At 32.8% G+C, this 18,212-nt stretch overlaps 3 protein-coding genes across 3 annotated transcripts in view; 1 reads left to right on the top strand and 2 right to left on the bottom strand.

Annotated features, from left to right (window-relative positions):
* Positions 1-1,189, top strand: part of LOC107471810 (uncharacterized) — a 5,282-nt gene extending 4,093 nt beyond the window's left edge. Inside the window, exons 6-7 of the mRNA XM_016091303.3 lie at positions 85-156; positions 716-1,189. Of these exons, the coding sequence (XP_015946789.1) occupies positions 85-156; positions 716-940 (297 nt within the window). The 3' untranslated portion in view covers positions 941-1,189. The remainder of the gene's footprint in view (positions 1-84; positions 157-715) is intronic.
* A 3,602-nt stretch (positions 1,190-4,791) lies between these two features.
* LOC107471809 (L-type lectin-domain containing receptor kinase S.4-like) lies at positions 4,792-7,205 on the bottom strand. The gene is made up of 2 exons (XM_016091302.3): positions 6,129-7,205; positions 4,792-5,833 (listed from the first exon to the last, which is right to left on the bottom strand). Exons 1-2 carry the CDS (start codon positions 7,145-7,147, stop codon positions 4,792-4,794), a joined length of 2,061 nt encoding a protein of 686 aa, XP_015946788.1. The 5' UTR covers positions 7,148-7,205.
* Positions 7,206-9,779: 2,574 nt separating this feature from the next.
* Positions 9,780-18,212, bottom strand: LOC107471808 (protein argonaute 16). Its single transcript, XM_016091301.3, has 23 exons — positions 17,925-18,212; positions 16,449-16,747; positions 16,175-16,380; positions 15,879-16,100; positions 15,631-15,767; positions 15,447-15,544; positions 15,261-15,358; positions 14,999-15,167; positions 14,752-14,868; positions 14,520-14,627; positions 14,299-14,361; positions 14,073-14,186; positions 13,658-13,823; positions 13,462-13,574; positions 12,936-13,073; positions 12,668-12,798; positions 11,465-11,530; positions 11,115-11,178; positions 10,729-10,840; positions 10,581-10,654; positions 10,383-10,477; positions 10,270-10,301; positions 9,780-10,167 (listed from the first exon to the last, which is right to left on the bottom strand). The coding sequence occupies exons 2-23, from the start codon at positions 16,737-16,739 to the stop codon at positions 10,001-10,003; spliced, it is 2,781 nt and encodes a 926-aa protein (XP_015946787.1). The 5' UTR covers positions 16,740-16,747; positions 17,925-18,212; the 3' UTR covers positions 9,780-10,000.

Here is an 18,212-nt window from a genome sequence, read left to right on the forward strand (position 1 = left end):
TCACTCTATCATTCTTGGGTGCTAGGTTGCACATATATATGCCTTCGTTGTTCGTAGATGTTTAACTTCAATTGTTTTCTGCAGTGGAAGCTTCACTTATTTGAGCTTGAGGGGGAGATGAAAATTGACCCTCCCATTAAATATGTTCTATATCAGGTACATACTTGAATTTTCATTTTCTTTTTACCAGTTTCATTTTAGGCCTCTAGTCTTCAAGAAGCCTCCTAAAAACGATAGACTGATGAGAAAAATTCAAAATGACTAATGTGGTCTTTACATTGGTCCAAGTAGCTCAAAATCACTTCCGTGTAATAAATATTTTGTTTTAGGAGCAGAATTTCTGCAATTGAGAAGTTCAAAATCATTCAAAAATTAGCTGTTCAGTATATCTATAAGTCCAATCTCTGACCTTGATGTTACGGTCTGTCTGAAAGTGTCAATGTATGCTGGAAGTATGATCTAATTCTACATTGCATGTTAAGGAGGAAACTTGAAGAACGAAAACATAGTTGGTTCGAAAAGAACACCAAGACTTGCAGCTTATAAAAGGAGGCAGTCATGAATTTAAAATGACTAATGTGCAATAATGTTAAATGGCAACAAGGGCTTGGTTTTGAGCTGGTTAGGTTCAAAGTATTTCAGTTGGAGGGCTTAGGTTTTAAACTTCGTCACTAAGGTTATTAGGTTACCGTAATTCTGATTTTTCATTTAACAGGATGAAAGAAGCCAACAGTGGCGAGTGCAGGCTGTTGCAGTATCTCCGGATAGGTTTGAGAGCCGTAAGCCTCTACCATCGCAATGGCGGGGTCTTAGGGATGATGAACTGTCCAAGGAATGTGGCCTTCCTGGCTGTGTATTTGTCCACATGAGTGGATTTATCGGTGGAAACCGAAGTTTTGATGGTGCCTTGGCCATGGCAAGAGCTGCATTGAAGATGTAAGCAAAGAAACGATCATAATATTTTGCAGTAGCTTTAACAATACAGTTTACTGATTGCATTGAAGACTCAGAAGAGGACTGGGAACAGTGGCTTATAGATAGTTCTGTATTGATTGGTCAACTTGTTTAATATAATCATGTATTATTCAAACATTATTATGATTGATTATACTATTAGCTTATCTGGATTTTGCTCAATTGAGAGAGATTTATAACAACTTACAGAATGTGATATTGTGATAATCCTTCCTATAGTGTTGTATGATGCAAGTATTTTTGTGCTGCAAAATTTTTTTTTCCGAAATTAGGAACAAGACTCGAACCCGAAACCTGTAGGTGAGGATCGGGAGACTACAATTTTGTTATATAAAAAATTTCAATTTTAATTACAGGCGATTTCCTTCTAATTGAATGGTTTGGTGATTGGAACATACATATAACAATTGCTTATAAATAATCATGTTTCTTGACAACTAAATCTGGATTAAGTATATTTATTTATTTATTTCATGGTCATGTTTTAAGCTCTAATTGTCAGTTGCCATGATTGTCCTCAAAAGATTGATTCATTTAAAACTGAATTTAGGTCAAGCTGAAATGCTGAATTTTCAACCCCAATATCTCACCTAACATCACTGAATCTCCCTATTAATTATCTTTCCAAGGAAGTCATCAACCATGTTGTTTTTAAAGTAAAGGTTCAAAGGCTATCACTATCTTATACACAATAATGGTTCCTGTTTTATTTTGAGGTTGATAAGTGATTTATTCTCTTCAGATGGGAGTGGGACAGTTGATCATGTTTGAAAGATCATTATCTAAGTAGCAGCCGCATTAGTGGCAAGTTCATATACAAGTTGACTTTACCTTCGTGGCGGTTTTCGTTTTTATTTTCTATTTTGATTTTAATATTTTTTATTTTTAAGATTGTGAAAAAAACGAACAAATAATAAAAATAATAAATTCTATTTTTTGTTTTCATATTCTTTTTTCCATAAAATTCTGAAAAAAAAATAAAAAAATAAAAATGCAATTAAATACGCTCTAGTTTTTAGTTTATAGGTTTTGGTGAGAGGGAGAGATTAGAAATTTTGTAACAGCATGGATAGATTTTTAGTCATGGAGAAGATTTAGATGTTAGACACAATAATATATGTCGACACAACCCAAACATAATGTAGGTAGGTTTTATATTCTAGAAGTAAGATGAGAATCGATACAATATCTGATAAAAGATAAGAAAATATGTTCAACCAAAAAAATAAGAGAGAAATATAAGAACATATAACCAACCAAGAAATGAGAGGAAAAAAAAATATACAAACAAAACATTTCTCTTCATTATACAATTTAAACAATGGTCTAACTAACCAAGATAGAAAAGAAAAATGAAAATTTTGTTGAAAAATAAGTTTTTTATTTTTTTAAAATTTATTGAAAACACAAGGGCTTATTTTTTATTTTTAAAATTTTGTGATTCAAATAGTGAACACTGGATAATTAAATTCTATTTTTTGTTTTCCCGAACTTATTCACAAAATTCTAAAATAAAAAATATTTTTACAAATAAAACACACCCTAAATTCTTTAGATTTTTTATTTCTTGCTTTCTTAATCATTTTCTTAAAAAATCATATTAAATGTGTGCAAAAAAAATTCATTAATTAATTACTATATAAAAATAAAAATTTAGTATCTATAAAAGAGTTTCCTTGTTTTGTCATAATTAATTTGATTATTTTATTAAAAATAAGTAAAGTAATATATATAAATACAAATAAATACGTGATAATTAATTTTTAGTATTTACAAAAGAATTCCTTTTCATAAAAAAGAAAATATTTATAGAAAGTTTTTACTCCAATCTCCATGACTGGCACCATCAAGAAATAGTAAGTGTGGCAAATTCTAATATTCTATTGGTCAAACCCAAAACTCTATCATTCTCTTTTTTATTTATTTTACTTAGTCTTCTTTGCTAGAAAAGTGGAAGAATAACTTAAATATTACATGCTTTATTCATATTATAATTCACATTTCCTTAAAAAAAAAAAAAAAACTGAAATAAGTCTTCGAAGTATGACTTAAAGATAGATGAGTCTACACTCTATACTCTATAATCATATTGACGACAAGAGAGTTAATTGACCAAAGAAATTCATAGTTTGATGAGTTTATAATCTACAATACCAATGATATACATATTGAGATGGCCACACCAAAATTTAAATGGCAGAAATACATGATATACCATATACGATACACGTAAATATATTTTAAAGATTTATACATATTTAAACATTTAGAAATTTCTTGAATTTGCTTTGTCAATATTGCACTCTCATGTACTTGATATTATGGGGTGGCTAAAGTTTTATATTGAATAATATGATATACATCATATTGTATTTAAAATGAGTGATTTTTCTATCTTTGAAATTATATTTTAGAATAAAGTATCAATTAGATTTTTGAAAATTTCAACCCAAGATTAATTAATTTTTTTAAAGTATCAATTAAGTTCTTTATGATAATAAAGAGTGGACATGTATGTCCTTCCGTCAATGGATAATGCAAAATGAAACGAATTTGGTCATGTATTTTGTTATTTACAGCATGTCTTATTTCTGTCAAATGAACATGAAAACGATATAATTTTGGACAATAAAGTATTTATTATTTTTGGAGTTTTCATATAATCTTTATTAACTGCTTTTTATTTATCACGAATCCTATTAAAACAGGTGAAGTTTCATTCCAAAAATTATTATTTATATTATAAATTTTTATAAATAGACATGTTACAGTAGTTAACCATATATATAAACATCATCATTAAATTTTACGTGATAAATTGCTAGAAAAATATAACGCGTTATGCGTCTGCCATTTGTGAAAGACCAAATTAATACTTTTTTTCTAGAGACTAATTAGTTCTAAGTTAAAATCTTCAGACACCTAATTATCACTTTATTCTATATTTTAATGTTTGATTTTTCTTTTTTTTTTTTAAATACTTAACAATAATATCAAAACATGATTGTCAACCACACAAAAAAGATAGTCTATAAATTGGATTAAGGTATCTGTCGAATACTAATGATGATGCTGCTAAAGGAAATAACAAGAATTTTATCCCTATCTGTGTATAACTGTACAATCCACTAAGTGACGTCCTAAAAAAGAAAAGAAAAATATGAAATATGCTATAGTTTTGATATTGTAAGACATTTAAGTTTCACTATAGAAAGTCAACAAAATTTTGATTTGAATGTGATCCTTAATCATGAATTACATCGTCAATAAAAATACATCAGTCTAATTAAAATTTTCGGTGATTATATTAAATATAAATTCTTACCATCAATTTTAAGATTATCATAATAAGAATCTTACAAAAATATACAAAATTGTTCATCTAATAAAAAGCAACAAATTAGGCTATGTCATGAGCTGAAGAAAAATTCATGAAAGGCATAAACAATTGGATTGGTCGGACCGATCATTAAACTTTTCTAATTATTAGTTTATCGGTTTGGTTTAATCGATCAATTTTCAGTTGGTTCTACAGTTTTTAAACGATTTTTTTAACGGTTATAAATAGTGAATTGGACTATTTTTATCATTGGTTTCCGATTGAATCGGTTTGACCGTCCGGTCCAGTCTGATTTTTAGAATCATGGTGCCAATGTTGAGGAACAGAACCAAAATAGAAACTTTCATGGTTTGGGATTTAACTCCCTCATCATCATGATTCATGATCATAACTTTCTCTCTACAATTATAAGACACAAAACCAAAAAACTATTAAGAACTATATCCATTACTACAAAATACAATGGAGAAAGAAACTCAACTTGTTTCTCTCCTACCAATAGGAGTAAAAACAGGGGAATTAGTGAATGAAGGAAAACTAGCATACATGCCAATATTATCTGAACTATTAAAAGAAGACCCAAATGGATTCAAGAACTCATCAAAACCCTCTTGGTTATTATGATGAGGCTTCATCAATGAATCAGGCAACAAATTTTCTCCATCCAAATACCTAGTCACTTGCCTCATGCTAGGCCTAGAATTTGGTGCACCATTTGAACACATTAGGCCTAATTTGAGAACCATAACAATCTCCCTCTCATCAAAATCACCATTCAAATTTGGGTCCACAACATCAAGTAGCTTCCCTTCTTTGTACATCTTCCAAACCCAATCCACCAAAACCAAATCCTCATGTTGTGCCTTTCTTGGATCAACAGGCCTAACCCCACATGCCACTTCAAGCATTAATGCACCAAATGCATAAACATCAGTGCTAGGAGTGGCTTTTCCTGTTCTTGGCAACTCAGGTGCCAAATAACCTAATGTTCCAACCACCCTTGTTGTGCTAGGATGACCACCATGTTCATACAATCTTGCTAAACCAAAATCTCCAAGCCTTCCATTCATTTCACTATCTAAAAGAACATTACTAGCTTTAACATCTCTATGAATCACCACTTGTTCATATCCTTCATGGAGATATAAAAGTGCTGAAGCAACATCCTTTATGATCTTGAACCTTTCTTGCCATCTTAGGATGGTTTTCGGCTCGTCGAATAAGTACTTGTCTAGGCTACCATTTTCCATGAAATCATACACAAGTAGGAGGTCGCCACGGCGGCGGCACCAGCCGAGCAATTGGACCAAGTTCCGGTGGCGAAGCCGGCCGATGCTGGCGATTTCTGACACAAATTCTCTAAGACCTTGTTTTGACTCATGTGATACTCTCTTCACAGCTACTTGGTTCTTGGAATTCGGCAGAGTTCCTTTGTAAACTCTGCCGAATCCTCCTTGACCAAGTAGCCCCTTGTCCTTGAAACCCTTTGTAGCTTTCTTGAGCTCTTTATATGAGTATCTATAATGTTGCACAAATACAAACACAAATATTGAATACAACAATTTTTCCAAGAATTAGTCATAGTTTTAAGAAATTTAGAGTCCGTTTGGTTGTTAAAACATTTTCTGTTTTCTATTTTCAGGATTTTGTGAAGGAAAACAAACAAAAACCATGAAAAACTTCCCTTTTTTTTGTCTTTTTTCTATTATAGTTTTATATCCTTTTTAACAAAATTCTGGAAACAGAAAATACCAAAAACACAAACAGACAGAAAACAAAGAATCCTTAGCAGACTTTATGAATCAGAGAGTACCTGTGAGGCCCAATCTCAAGCTCCCATGGCTCAATAACATCAGCATTCTTGATTTTCCAGAACAAGTAAAATCCAAGAAACAGAGAAAACAGAGCAATGAATGAAGTAGCAACTGAAACCCCAACAACCATGGGAGTTTGCTTCTTCTTGGGACCCGGAAGCTTCGGAAGCGAATCGAGATCAAGTGTTGGAGCAGTTCCATTGATCTTGAAGCTCCAACCCAAGACATAATGGGAGCTTGCAAGCAAACCCGTTGAAGCAGAGAATCCAACATACATTCTCTCATGAAAGATTGGTGAGAGGTCCAATGAATATGACAAAGTTGGTTTCTTTGGTTTTGTAGAAGAAGGAGAGAGTGTAACACTTATCAAACTCTTAACAGAATCATAATCAACCCAAACCATGAGTGGTTTACCACCCTTAAGGTTTAGATTTTCAAGTTTTCCTTCGCCTTCGCCTTCGGCGTAGTAACTTGCATTACAAGAAACATTGGAAACCAAGTTGTTGATGTTTATACCAACATGGTTATCATTTATGTCGCCGAATTCGAAGTCCTGGACAGTGTCGAATTCGACGGCAAAAAGGTGGTTGGAGAAGTTTCCAATGTTGGTTGAGTTGAGTAGGCCAAGATACTGGCTTGGAAGTGCATGGTTGAGAGTATCCATGGAAGCTGAAATGGTGAAAGCCAAGCCATGGCCACCAAGCTTTGGATACTCAGGAACAATGGCAATTGCAAATGATGAAGAGAATGAGAAGGTTCTGCTGCCATTGTTATTCTTGAACTGAAATGGGATTGGGTAAAAGGCATGCCCAATTAATCTACTTGTTTCGTTTGTGAGCTTCAAGATTCCATTTTTGTCATCAATTTTCGCTATTCCAGTCAGGGATAAGTTGGTTCCAGGAATATGATTGAATCCAGAATAAAAGAGTTGTTGAGGTTGTGATAAAACTGTGTTTAGGATTGGAAGGAATAGGAATAGGAAGAGAAAAGGGTAGAGTTGGAGCAAGGTGCCCATCATGGAAAAATGTTTAGAAAACAAAGATCACAAGGATTTTGAAGAATGAAGAATAAACAGAGCTTTCTTTGTAGTTGGAAATAAAATATTGGTGTGTGTAGAAGAAGAAGAATAAGAAGAGTATAATTGTTTGTTAGAATAGAGNAGGAAAATAAATTTAAATTTTAATTATTAAATTACTTTTTAACTTTTTTTATTTTGTTAAAAAAATTAGAATAATCAATTCTCATTGTTATTTAATAAAAATATAACCGTTTCAAAATATTTTTAAGTTTTTAGTTTAATGTCTTTGTATAAATGAATAATTTGATATGAGAAGTGATTTATCTAACTAAAATAAAAGTTTAAAAATTAATTTAATAATTAAAATTTGTTAAGAACGAAAAATTTCGGCTAATAGTAAGTTAGTTGGGAATTTGGAAGCCTAATAGTTAATAATTTAATATAGGCCATTAAAATATGTTATTTTATTTATTATTTGGAGTACAATGAATTGAATGATGTTGGTTGACTCAAGAATGTGTTGGACACGTAAGGGAATGGTACAAAGGCAGCAATTGGTTGTCCACATCGGACAGCAGTTGGAGTTGTAATAAACAAATAATATACTAATGCTAATATTTCTAAATACAACTTTTAAGTAGGAGAGTTAAAATGGGTTAAATTTATGGATCAGTATGTTTATTTATTTAAATAAGTAAATTTTGTCTTTAAAATTAAGTTTATTTAAATTTTAGATTAAACGAGCTGAACTCAATTAATCCGAAAAAAATAACGGACTAAACAGGTAGTTTGTTTATTTTTTTATATATATTTTTTCAAAAAAAGCAGTACTGTTAGACGATATTTCTTTCGATTTGATTCGAAAATCCGACACATCAACTAAAAAAATATTATTTTAAAATTTTTTTTTACCTAAAAGTGATATTTTTTGTCAAAATATTTTTCAAAAAATAAAATTAAATAATAAATGGACTGGCCCATTTAACCTATCGAACTAATCATAAACAATCCAGACTAAAAAATTCTAGTCCGCTAATAAAACAAATTTAAACAGACCAACCCATTTAATCCACAGACTTAACGGGCCAAATTTAAATGGTCAGATTATCGTGTTTGACAACCCTACTTTTAAGTGTTTATCAATATTAAACATAATTTATGAATGAAAATTAAGAGTTAAGGTGTTAACATGAGAATCGAGATAAAATCTTAAAACCAAAATTGTGTTGTATTTTAGAGATAAAAGATAAAATATAAAGATAGAAACAAAATTTGTTTAAATGTGAAAATATGTATAAATTATTGGAACACTAGTTTTGTATAATATTTTTTTGTGCTTCTCGAAGACTCGGTCTAAGGGGAAAAAGGCACAACTTTTTTATCTCTTTATCTCTTTATTTATATGATTTTTTTTCTTAACCAAAAGCAACTCTTATATATATATAATATATAATTCTCTATAGTCTATAGATAAGTGAAATTGAAATTTGGGTTTTGGTAGTAGTCTAAGTCAATATTGAAATTTGAAAGTGAAAAGGAAAACTATGGGTGTGGGTTTTGCTGCTTAGGCACACTGCATAACAAAAGTAGGTATCAAAAGTCTATCAATTGAATTAAATTATTATGAATGCGTGTGAATTGTGAAACCTACTTGTGAGTTGTGATGGGTGCAATTTTCAATTTTGATCCTTTTTCAGCATGTATTTATTTAGTACCTCCTCATAGGTTGTTTTTACCAATTGAATTTAAAGCAGCATTTTCTTTATTTATTTATTGTAATCTAGAGGAGTCACATAACTAATTTTGTATAAGTATCTTTTTTCGTACAAGATAGAAAGAGACATGGTATGGAATGAAGTAGGCAAATTGGCTAGCTACTCTTTTTCTTGATTTCTACTCTCATTTTCTAGTATCTTCAGAAACAAGGTGCCATAACAATGTCAAAAATAATAATAATAAAATAAAAAGTTGCTGAATGTTGTGGCTTAAACAAACAAAATGTTGGAAAAAGACAAAACTTGCTATCTCATTTAGGTTGTAGTTAGCACTTAAGATGCGACTTGAAGTGGGTCTAGTTATTGAATGAGTTGGTCAACTCAAGTGTACTGTTTTTCATCCAAAATTTTATCTTAGATTTAGAATTTCAGACATATTTTTTTAAAATGCACTTTAGCATATTTCAATAGTTTGAAAATAAAGTGGTAAATACTTTTTTCTCTTAACTAAGAATCTCGGATTCAAATCTTTAAATATGTAAAAAATGATTTCTATAGAATCTCAAATTCTTTAAGGGTTAAGTTTTGATTCTGTCTTAATATAATATTAAATTTAATGAATAATAAGGGCAAACTATAAATATATAAATATAGTAATATACTAATTACAACATTTTTCTATGTGAAATTGATTTAAGTGTTTTCAATAGGAGTAGCAAAGAATGGCGGAGCTAGATGAGTTATGCTTAAATAATACCAATGTAAATATAAGCAAATTGTTACACCTTTAAATAAATTACGTTTCATTCATGTAATTTTTCACAAAAATCACTGAGAGAACAAAGAATAGAAGCTTACCTCTTCAGACAATGAAATGACTTTCAAGTAATACCTGCATATAAAACAAGCTAAAGGAGTATCCAAAATGACCTCAAAATTATCATGAACAAAGCCCCCCATAAAGGTCATGTGGTTCCCAAAATCTTTTCACTAACCAAAGAGCACAGATATCTTCTACCTCTATCGGTCAAAGTCAAACAAAATCTGGGAATGGTGTATTTGCATGTATTACCAACTATACAGCTTTCATATTTACGGTTTCAATGGCCACTCAAAATGTGTTCTAATTTAAGGGCTCTCAACAGAAGAACATGGTACTCTTGACATTCCTATGCAACCTTGGAAGCTCTGGAATGGGAATGTTTCCCTCTGAAGTAACATCTGAAGATTTTTCTGACAAATCATCAAAATTTAACATTTGCCCCATCTGAGCTGCAGCATGGTGTGCATAGCATATAGGTGCCACTGGAGAAAAGCAATGAAACAAAGTTTAAACATGTTTTTTTTTTCAAGTTGATATTTTTTTTCTTTAGAGGTGTACAGAAAATAAACTCAAGGGTGAATTACCAATTGAGGTTGCAATTGTACTCCTTTGGTTCCTGAAACAAATTACAAAATAGTAAGCGCACGAGTCGCGGGGTAGGTCAAAATATCAAGCAATAGGTAGGAAGAATGCATACACATAAGACAGCGAATGGATCAAATTTTGTAAGCCATCTACCGAGAAACCGATCTCGTCGAGCAGCACATGATAATGCACAGGCTTGGAAGTTCCCTATTATTGTTCGAGAGGAAAACAAGAAGGCAAACCAAATTGGATGAAATATCATAAATTTAAGTCAAAGTAAGATATTACACTGAATGCAAGGTAAACTTACATGGATCCCTTGATGAGCACACATGTAGAAATCATAATTCCTTGGATGTGTGATTTTTGTGTCAACAACAGTCCCTGAAAAGAACAATTAATGGGATGATGATACTGAATGTACCAGTAAAATACCCGGCACATGAGAAGTAGCATACCAGGAGGAACATTTTCTGGACCATTAGCTAGAAACAACTTCGTATGATGATTCTTCTGCGCCACAATTACCGTGAACTTGGGAATAATGACAGCCTCAAGAAGTTCGTACGCCTATAATTAGAAAAGATCATCATTGTCGTCATCCTAGGATTACGAACCATAAAAAAGGGATACCGTTAAATATCTCGCATGTTTGGATTAACTTATTTGCTTTGAAAATTGTTTTCCAGAAAAATGCTTCAGAGAGCCTTTAGAATTATTTGGCAAGAACAAAATAAGCGAACCCAAAGATGCACTATGAACAGTGTGCAAGTGTAACTAGCTACAAAGATATGAGCAACAAATCAGATCATCAAAAAGAACAATGAATGGCTTGCAGAGTAACCTTCTTTATCTGGTTAAGCTCAACATTCAAAACCTGATTAAATTGTGATTCACTAACTCCATCCCTGAACATATAACCATAGGTTAGAATTAAATGAACCAAAAAGCATGCACTTATGGAAATTAAGGCACCTAAGTGAGTCCAGACACCAGACTCCTTATCCATATACTTTAAACTTTATAAACCACTCATCCAATACCAGAACAAGTATACTAATATTTAGATATCATATTGTAGTAAGCACTACCAGTACCTTCCAGCTTATTACTATGGGCCTACAAACAGCTTAGTTCACCTGAAGACCATATATTACTGGATGTAAATTGAATGTAAAAGTGATCGAATGGAACCTGAAGACAATAATTTGAGATGGTTTACATTTATCACTTGATTCGTAGAAATCTAGAAGCAATTCTCTGCAAGGAAAAATCATAATGTAATCTTATCATCTTGTATATGATATCATGGAGTATAAACGGAATAAACAATTGCAATGAATGACAAAAATCTTAACATGCGGATTTCGGGATTCAATTAACAGTTGAGAATGCCCATTGTTAGATACAGAAAGAGGCATATTGGATATAACTCTTAGAGATGATATGATACATTAATCTTAAACAACTACCATAATATATATTCAATCTGCAAAATGATGTGACATTTTCCCAATTAAATAGAACATTATTAGTTCTATCTTAAATTATGCAAATGGGAATTAAATTTAAGCAGCAAGTACTCTGTTTATGGTCATATCGGATTAGTAATTCACTGCTATTGGGTACACCCAACAAAAAACTTCACTGTTGGAAAAGGGCAGTGAAAGAGGCCATTTCACAGTTGATATCTTGGAACCAAAGATAAGAATTGAGAAATGATCATTACAATATATGAAACTATGAAAATGTGGAAATACAATATAAGAATAAATAAGGAACATGCACAAACTCTCCTTGAACTTTATCTCATTCCAAAGTAACTTGTGAACTTCAAATCAGGAGAGACAAATTAACTTCCCAAAACTCAGTATCAGAAATACATCTCATTTTCAATAAAACTAGTTTATCATACATCTCATTTCAAAATTAATACTCTGGCTGTTTCATGTGTTCCTGTTATTTTTTACACTAACTTTTATTTCCTTTTTCTTTAATTTATTTATAATTTTAAAAAAATCAAATACTTTGAAAAGATATTAAATTTAAAGTGAGGAAGCATGCATATCATTGAACAAGGACAAATCAGTGAAACAAGTATTGTCATCTAATTATATATGTGGTCTGTTTGCCAGTTTGATTTAGATTTAATAGTTTGACCACAAACATAGGAATTGTAATGTCATTTGAACTAACTGGCCAAGCCAACCTAGTAGCATAAGACTTGGTTGTTGTACTCGTTAACCTGTTTGCAAGTTCCAAATATTTTATAGGCACTGCACTTTCATCTAAACTAGAAGGGCTATAAAATGGGATGAAACTCAGTAGAGTACATGTGAGTGTTTTTCCTATTAACCACAAAATATCATGGTAGCCCGTTAACATATTTAGTCGAACCTGATAATACCATTATCATTCTCTTCATCCACAGGTTTGCACAAGGCATCAATCATCTCCTCCTTAGATGACTGTGTTCTTGCAGATGCTCTATACCTTGAAATCAGTGGCCAACATCGTGATCCTGCAACCTACAATCCAACATCATACAGAAACATATATCCTTTAGAACAAACGATGGAAAACACATACAAATTGCATTACAAGACAATTATAGCTCGACATTCTTATTACAAAAAATAAAAGAAGAACGAAAAGATAGCCTTACTGCTGCTATCGATGGAAGATTTGACTGACCAGGAGGACCATGAGAGACATCCATTCCCAAAATCATTGTTGGGGTATCTTTAATCAGGGGTATATGCCCAGAGTGCTCTATTGCCAGCAAAGAATTTACTCCTCCAAGCTGTATAAATGACATGTATACAAATTATGAAAGTGAAACAAAATGTTATTAATACACATAAAGTTCAATTTGTTGCAAGGATTGAAATGAATGTGTTTTATCATTTTTCAAATCTTGGCTGCATTGTAAACAATCTGTTTTAGTAGGTAGCATAGATATCCCAGTAATTTCCTAAAATAGTGTAATCAAGTTGATGGCTTCCTGAATTTTTTTTTCACTCCCCAACTTTAGTATGCCTCCCCTATAAGAAAAGGTTGTTGTACCTTCATAGACCGAAAATCTTTTCTTTATTTCAAATATATTGCAGTAATAAATTACTTTAGAATATCACATCATGTCCCAACAGCTCAATTTTCTGCAAGGAGATGGCTCATAACAACTTGCTTACCTTAGAGTTGATTTTAAGAAGTACATTTGTAAGGTATTGATCAGTGATCTTGAGAGGACAAATGCACTGTGTGACAACACCAAAATCACTGAGACACTTCTTCTTCCAAGGCCCTAAGATTTGACAAAAGAAAATTGAGCAATTAAACAAACACAAAAATATAAAGGAAATGCTGCAAATTAGACAGAAGACATACCATAAATTTCACAATGTTTCTTCTCTGGCAAGACACAGAGAATTAACTTTGGTTCTCTTGTCAGCTTTGACGTAAGCCGCTCAAACATCTTTTCAACCCTTGCAACAGCACTAGATTTTTTCATCAGTGGTTCTTCTTCTATTAAAGTATATGGGCGTTCGATATTCTGTGTAAACATTCACCTAGAATTATATTGTGGTCATCAAATGCAGAGTAAGGAATTGTCTGTAAGTTGGGATTTTGGAGGCAAGGGGAGGGAAGGGTTTGTAGTGCAAATGATTCGATGTGTAACACCACAGGCCTTTCCTTTCCTTTCATTTTCCTTCAAAATCCCAACTCACAAACAACCCATAAAGGGATGATCAATATTTTAAATTTTAAAACAAAATAATCAAATAGATGCACGGTAGCATACAATGCCCTTGCTCATTCCACATTTGATCAGCTCCCTCGATAAGTAACTGGTATCACAACGTGCAGAAAAGTTGACAACAGCCCAGTAATCAATGTGTGATGGTTGTAGAAGTGTCTGACAAGAGGAAAGGGAGCATTATCAATTATGAAAATATCAACTCAAATATTAAACAAAATTTGAAAAACAGGGAACAATTTATTTTTTAGTTGAAAGGATAATTAAACACCTTTTTACTGAAACTCCACCTTCCATTATTGGGGAAGCAATCATCATTCTTTCCAACCTTCAACTGTCAAAGAAAATTTTATAGGACATAGGAGAATTAGTTTTCGGAATTAAAGTAATCTGTTGAAACCAGCTTAGTTAAACCACTTTCTCTTCTATCTGTTACTTGCTAACTCCATAGTGCACATAAAAATATGAAATATGCCAGAAACCAATGTTTACCTTTGGTGGCTCAAGAACACGACCTTCAACCTCAGTCAATTTCTTGTCAACATAAATTCCACATGCAGCAAGTACAGGGTCATGATCATAGGAATTATTTCCTACAGCCTACAAGAAATTGTAATGACCATACATATGTTATCAAGAATAAAACAGCTCTTTTATTAAAAAATATATATATAAAAACAGAAAAGGAACAGCATATCATGATAGCACTAAAAATAAAGCTTACATTTGTCAGAGTCTTAATCTTGTCTTGAGGTTTTTGGCGTGATTTTTCAATTAAAGATGCTTTCTGAATTGGAGATAATGCCTTCGTGTACCGCTGGAGTGAAACAAGAGAACATAGCTACTCCAGCCGAAGTAAAGCATAGAGAAACAAGATAATCAGGTACAATTAGATCAATAGTTAATATCTAAGGCAAAATAACATAACTGAACCAAACACAAGGTCCAGGCAAGAATTAAAATTTGCAAACCTCCAAAGGCAGATAAATAGGCCGGCTTGGCTTCCCAACATCAAGGCATGGAAGATAAGCAGAAGAGGTCAGCTTCAAGCTGTGGTGTTTAGCAAAATACTCATATACAGTAATATTGACTGTCTCCCCTTGATTTTTGTCATCATCATTCCTCAACTTCATGCTAAAACTGAGGAAGAAATCAGACAAATAATTCTCCCCTTTCTTTGAGATTCCAATAACAAGGTATAAATACTTGACTTTAAAAAAAAAAAGCACTTACAGTTGTTGAATGCAAGGTTTCTCACTCAAGCCGGAAACTTTAAATTCCTGGTTACGATGTTTTGCATGCACTCTTAAATTTTTAAGCACCTTTTTTGCCTGTAGATTACCAATAAAGAAAAAACTTATGGGGAATTTACTAATGTTGCATGATGAACCTTATGTAAATAGATTAGAAGTTTATCACCTTTGCCCAGTCAATGTAACGGGTTTCCTTCACATTCTGGTTATAAAGAAGAAATTCAATTACAGGTCCAGCTTTTAAGACCACTGTTGTGGACACATCTGGAAGTAAATAAATGAAGAGTGTAAACACAAGAACACATCTTTATTATGGTAATATTTCAATATATATATTAGAGAAGTCATACCCATATTGAGAGACAATCCACCCAGCGTTGGACGAAAACTAGAATGAAAACCACGAACTGCCATCAAATTGCCTCCGATCTCACTGAAGTTCCTTGCATCATCTTGAAAAAAAGATTGTCTTACCAAGAGACACCCTCTTCACATTCTCACAAGAAGCAGTTTAACTAAGTTAGACAAAACAGATTATGATTAAATTCCATTCAAGAAAATCACAGAAAGTTTCTGCTATGTTTATCATTAGGCAAACCTGTTAGCTGCTTGCTGCCTCAGTGCAATATCAAGCACTCTCAAAGCATCCTGATAGTTAGTATCTGACTCAACCTCTTCTAGGGGAAGAGCAATGAACCGCAGGGGTATTTTGACAGCAAAACTTATCTCCACTATGAATGCCTTGGACTGAAAAGAATGCTTTGACCTTTTGGTTTCTTCATGAGGGCTTCCATTGGCACCAGGATTATCAGCACCAGGGCTACGATTGGAAGACATTAAAAGCTTTATAGGGTAAAAAATGACACAATCAACCAAGTCCTATGAAAAACTTACTGCTTCGCAAATGATTCCTCAAGCAATACTTTGAACTCAAACTTATCAAATGGCAAAGGACCGACTGTATACAAAGTTCTCTCTCCATCATAGGCAAACCTTTTATCACCAAGTTCAGACGAGTAATTTTGGCAAAGCCTATCAATCAATTTTCTCCCAATACCCTTGCCTTCGACAGTTCTTTTATCTTCTGTAGTAATAGCAACCTGGAAAATGTTCGTTCAGCCAAAGCCTGAGATATAAGGGAAATTTCCGACAGAAAGATTTGACATACACTATATTGGAAAAATATTGCATCTGGATCAGTAACATCAACTTTGAAGTGATTGGCAAGCAATTGTATCCTCTTTCCTGTGGTCCCAAACCCCTTCTTATGGATAATAGAAAGCTCTGTAGGAGGTACTTGCGCCGTTTCCATATCAGCCACTACATTGAGTTCTGAAGGTGAAGCTGGTGGCCAAGGTGAATCTGGTAGTGAAGGTGAAGTCGGTGGCCAAGGTGAATCTGGTAGGGAAGGAGAAGTTGGTGACTCATCAGCTTCTGCAATCCCTGGCATTTTCTCCATCTGAATCCCTGTTTTGCAAGGAATGCCACAGCAAAACATCAATCAGGAAAATTCAATAGAGGCCCATAAGAATTGCACTCAATTACCTAGTTACCCTTAAAACAGAGAAGTATTATATATGCACATGCAGAACTAGCCCATTTTTTCATGTTTAGAAGCTTTGAAGGGTAGAGCAAACTTACCTCATGAAGTCAAGATTTAACCTTATATATAGTCTAGGGCTTTTTTTAATGCTTAAAAATCGCTATCAGAAAGGGCACCCCTGGGGCAACCACCAAAAAATGTTTGTCTATTCCTCCCTAAACAGAAAAAGGATAAGAATGGACAGATAGTAAGCGAAAAGTAACAACACAGAGGAAATGTTGACTGAATACAGGATTTAAAAACAGTAAATGGATTTTAATTAAGAGATTTGTGATCATAATGATGTACTCTAGTGTGACAATTTACCAAAAGGATTAGTGCTTCCAAATACAATTTGTATCAAAATACTTCATGATAAGTAGCATTCCCAATATGAAAGTTAGTTAAGGCAAATAGTTGAAACAGTTTGCATTTGTTTATAAAACAAATGGATTGTCTTTATAACAGAACTCTGAAGTGGAAGTTAACTAACATAAATAGAGTATCCCTACTTCCAGTACACAATGTATATTAATATGACTGACAAATGACAACAAGCACATTTACTACGAGAATATAAATAGCTCTTTTAGCTTTTGTCAAAATATGAGAATAGTAAAAGAACAAGATACTAGACTCAGATCCACATTGCATTTATATTTCAAACACATGTCCGGTAAAAAAAAAGTAACGCACTCCAACATTCTTTGGAGACTATTCAACATTTTGGTTGTTTCTCCAAAGACTTCAACAATATACAAATAGAATGAAAAGGACCACTATGCATTTGCTTGTTTTAGCTATAACCTCCATAGTTGTAAGTTGTAACAGACACATTCTATCAAACAGGTTGTGAGCTATCCTAAAACATTATTCACAACCCCATTTGACACATAATTGCGATCGTAAACTTTATCTTGGCACTAGTTTTCTTCCGAAAACAAAGAAAACGATAATCGTATCAGAGCGAAGATTGGGCATGCAACAAAGAATTCATGAATGACATGCTTAAACTCCAAATAACAAGTTAGTATGAAAAGAGAGTAAAGAATGCAGTACTACCAAATCAAAGCTTAACGCTAGTTGGAGGGAGTGGCTGGAAGGAGAAGGAAGCGGGAATTTGAATTGTTTCTTCGTAGCTGAAGTTGAAACGGGAGGTTTTGTTGGGAGGAGAGAAGAGAAGGGTTTCAAACTTCAACGGTATGTTTGGATGATTATTGATTAGTGCATGTTTTGACTTTTGAGGTATCACTGTGTTTGGGAGATGAATAAGGAAGGACTAAGGTGGGAGTTGAAGGAAGACGACTAAAGGAGGGTTGCAAACTTAATAATTAGGGATGAAAATGGGCC

Source organism: Arachis duranensis, chromosome 10 (assembly GCF_000817695.3).
Source record: "Arachis duranensis cultivar V14167 chromosome 10, aradu.V14167.gnm2.J7QH, whole genome shotgun sequence".
Taxonomy (NCBI): domain Eukaryota; kingdom Viridiplantae; phylum Streptophyta; class Magnoliopsida; order Fabales; family Fabaceae; genus Arachis; species Arachis duranensis.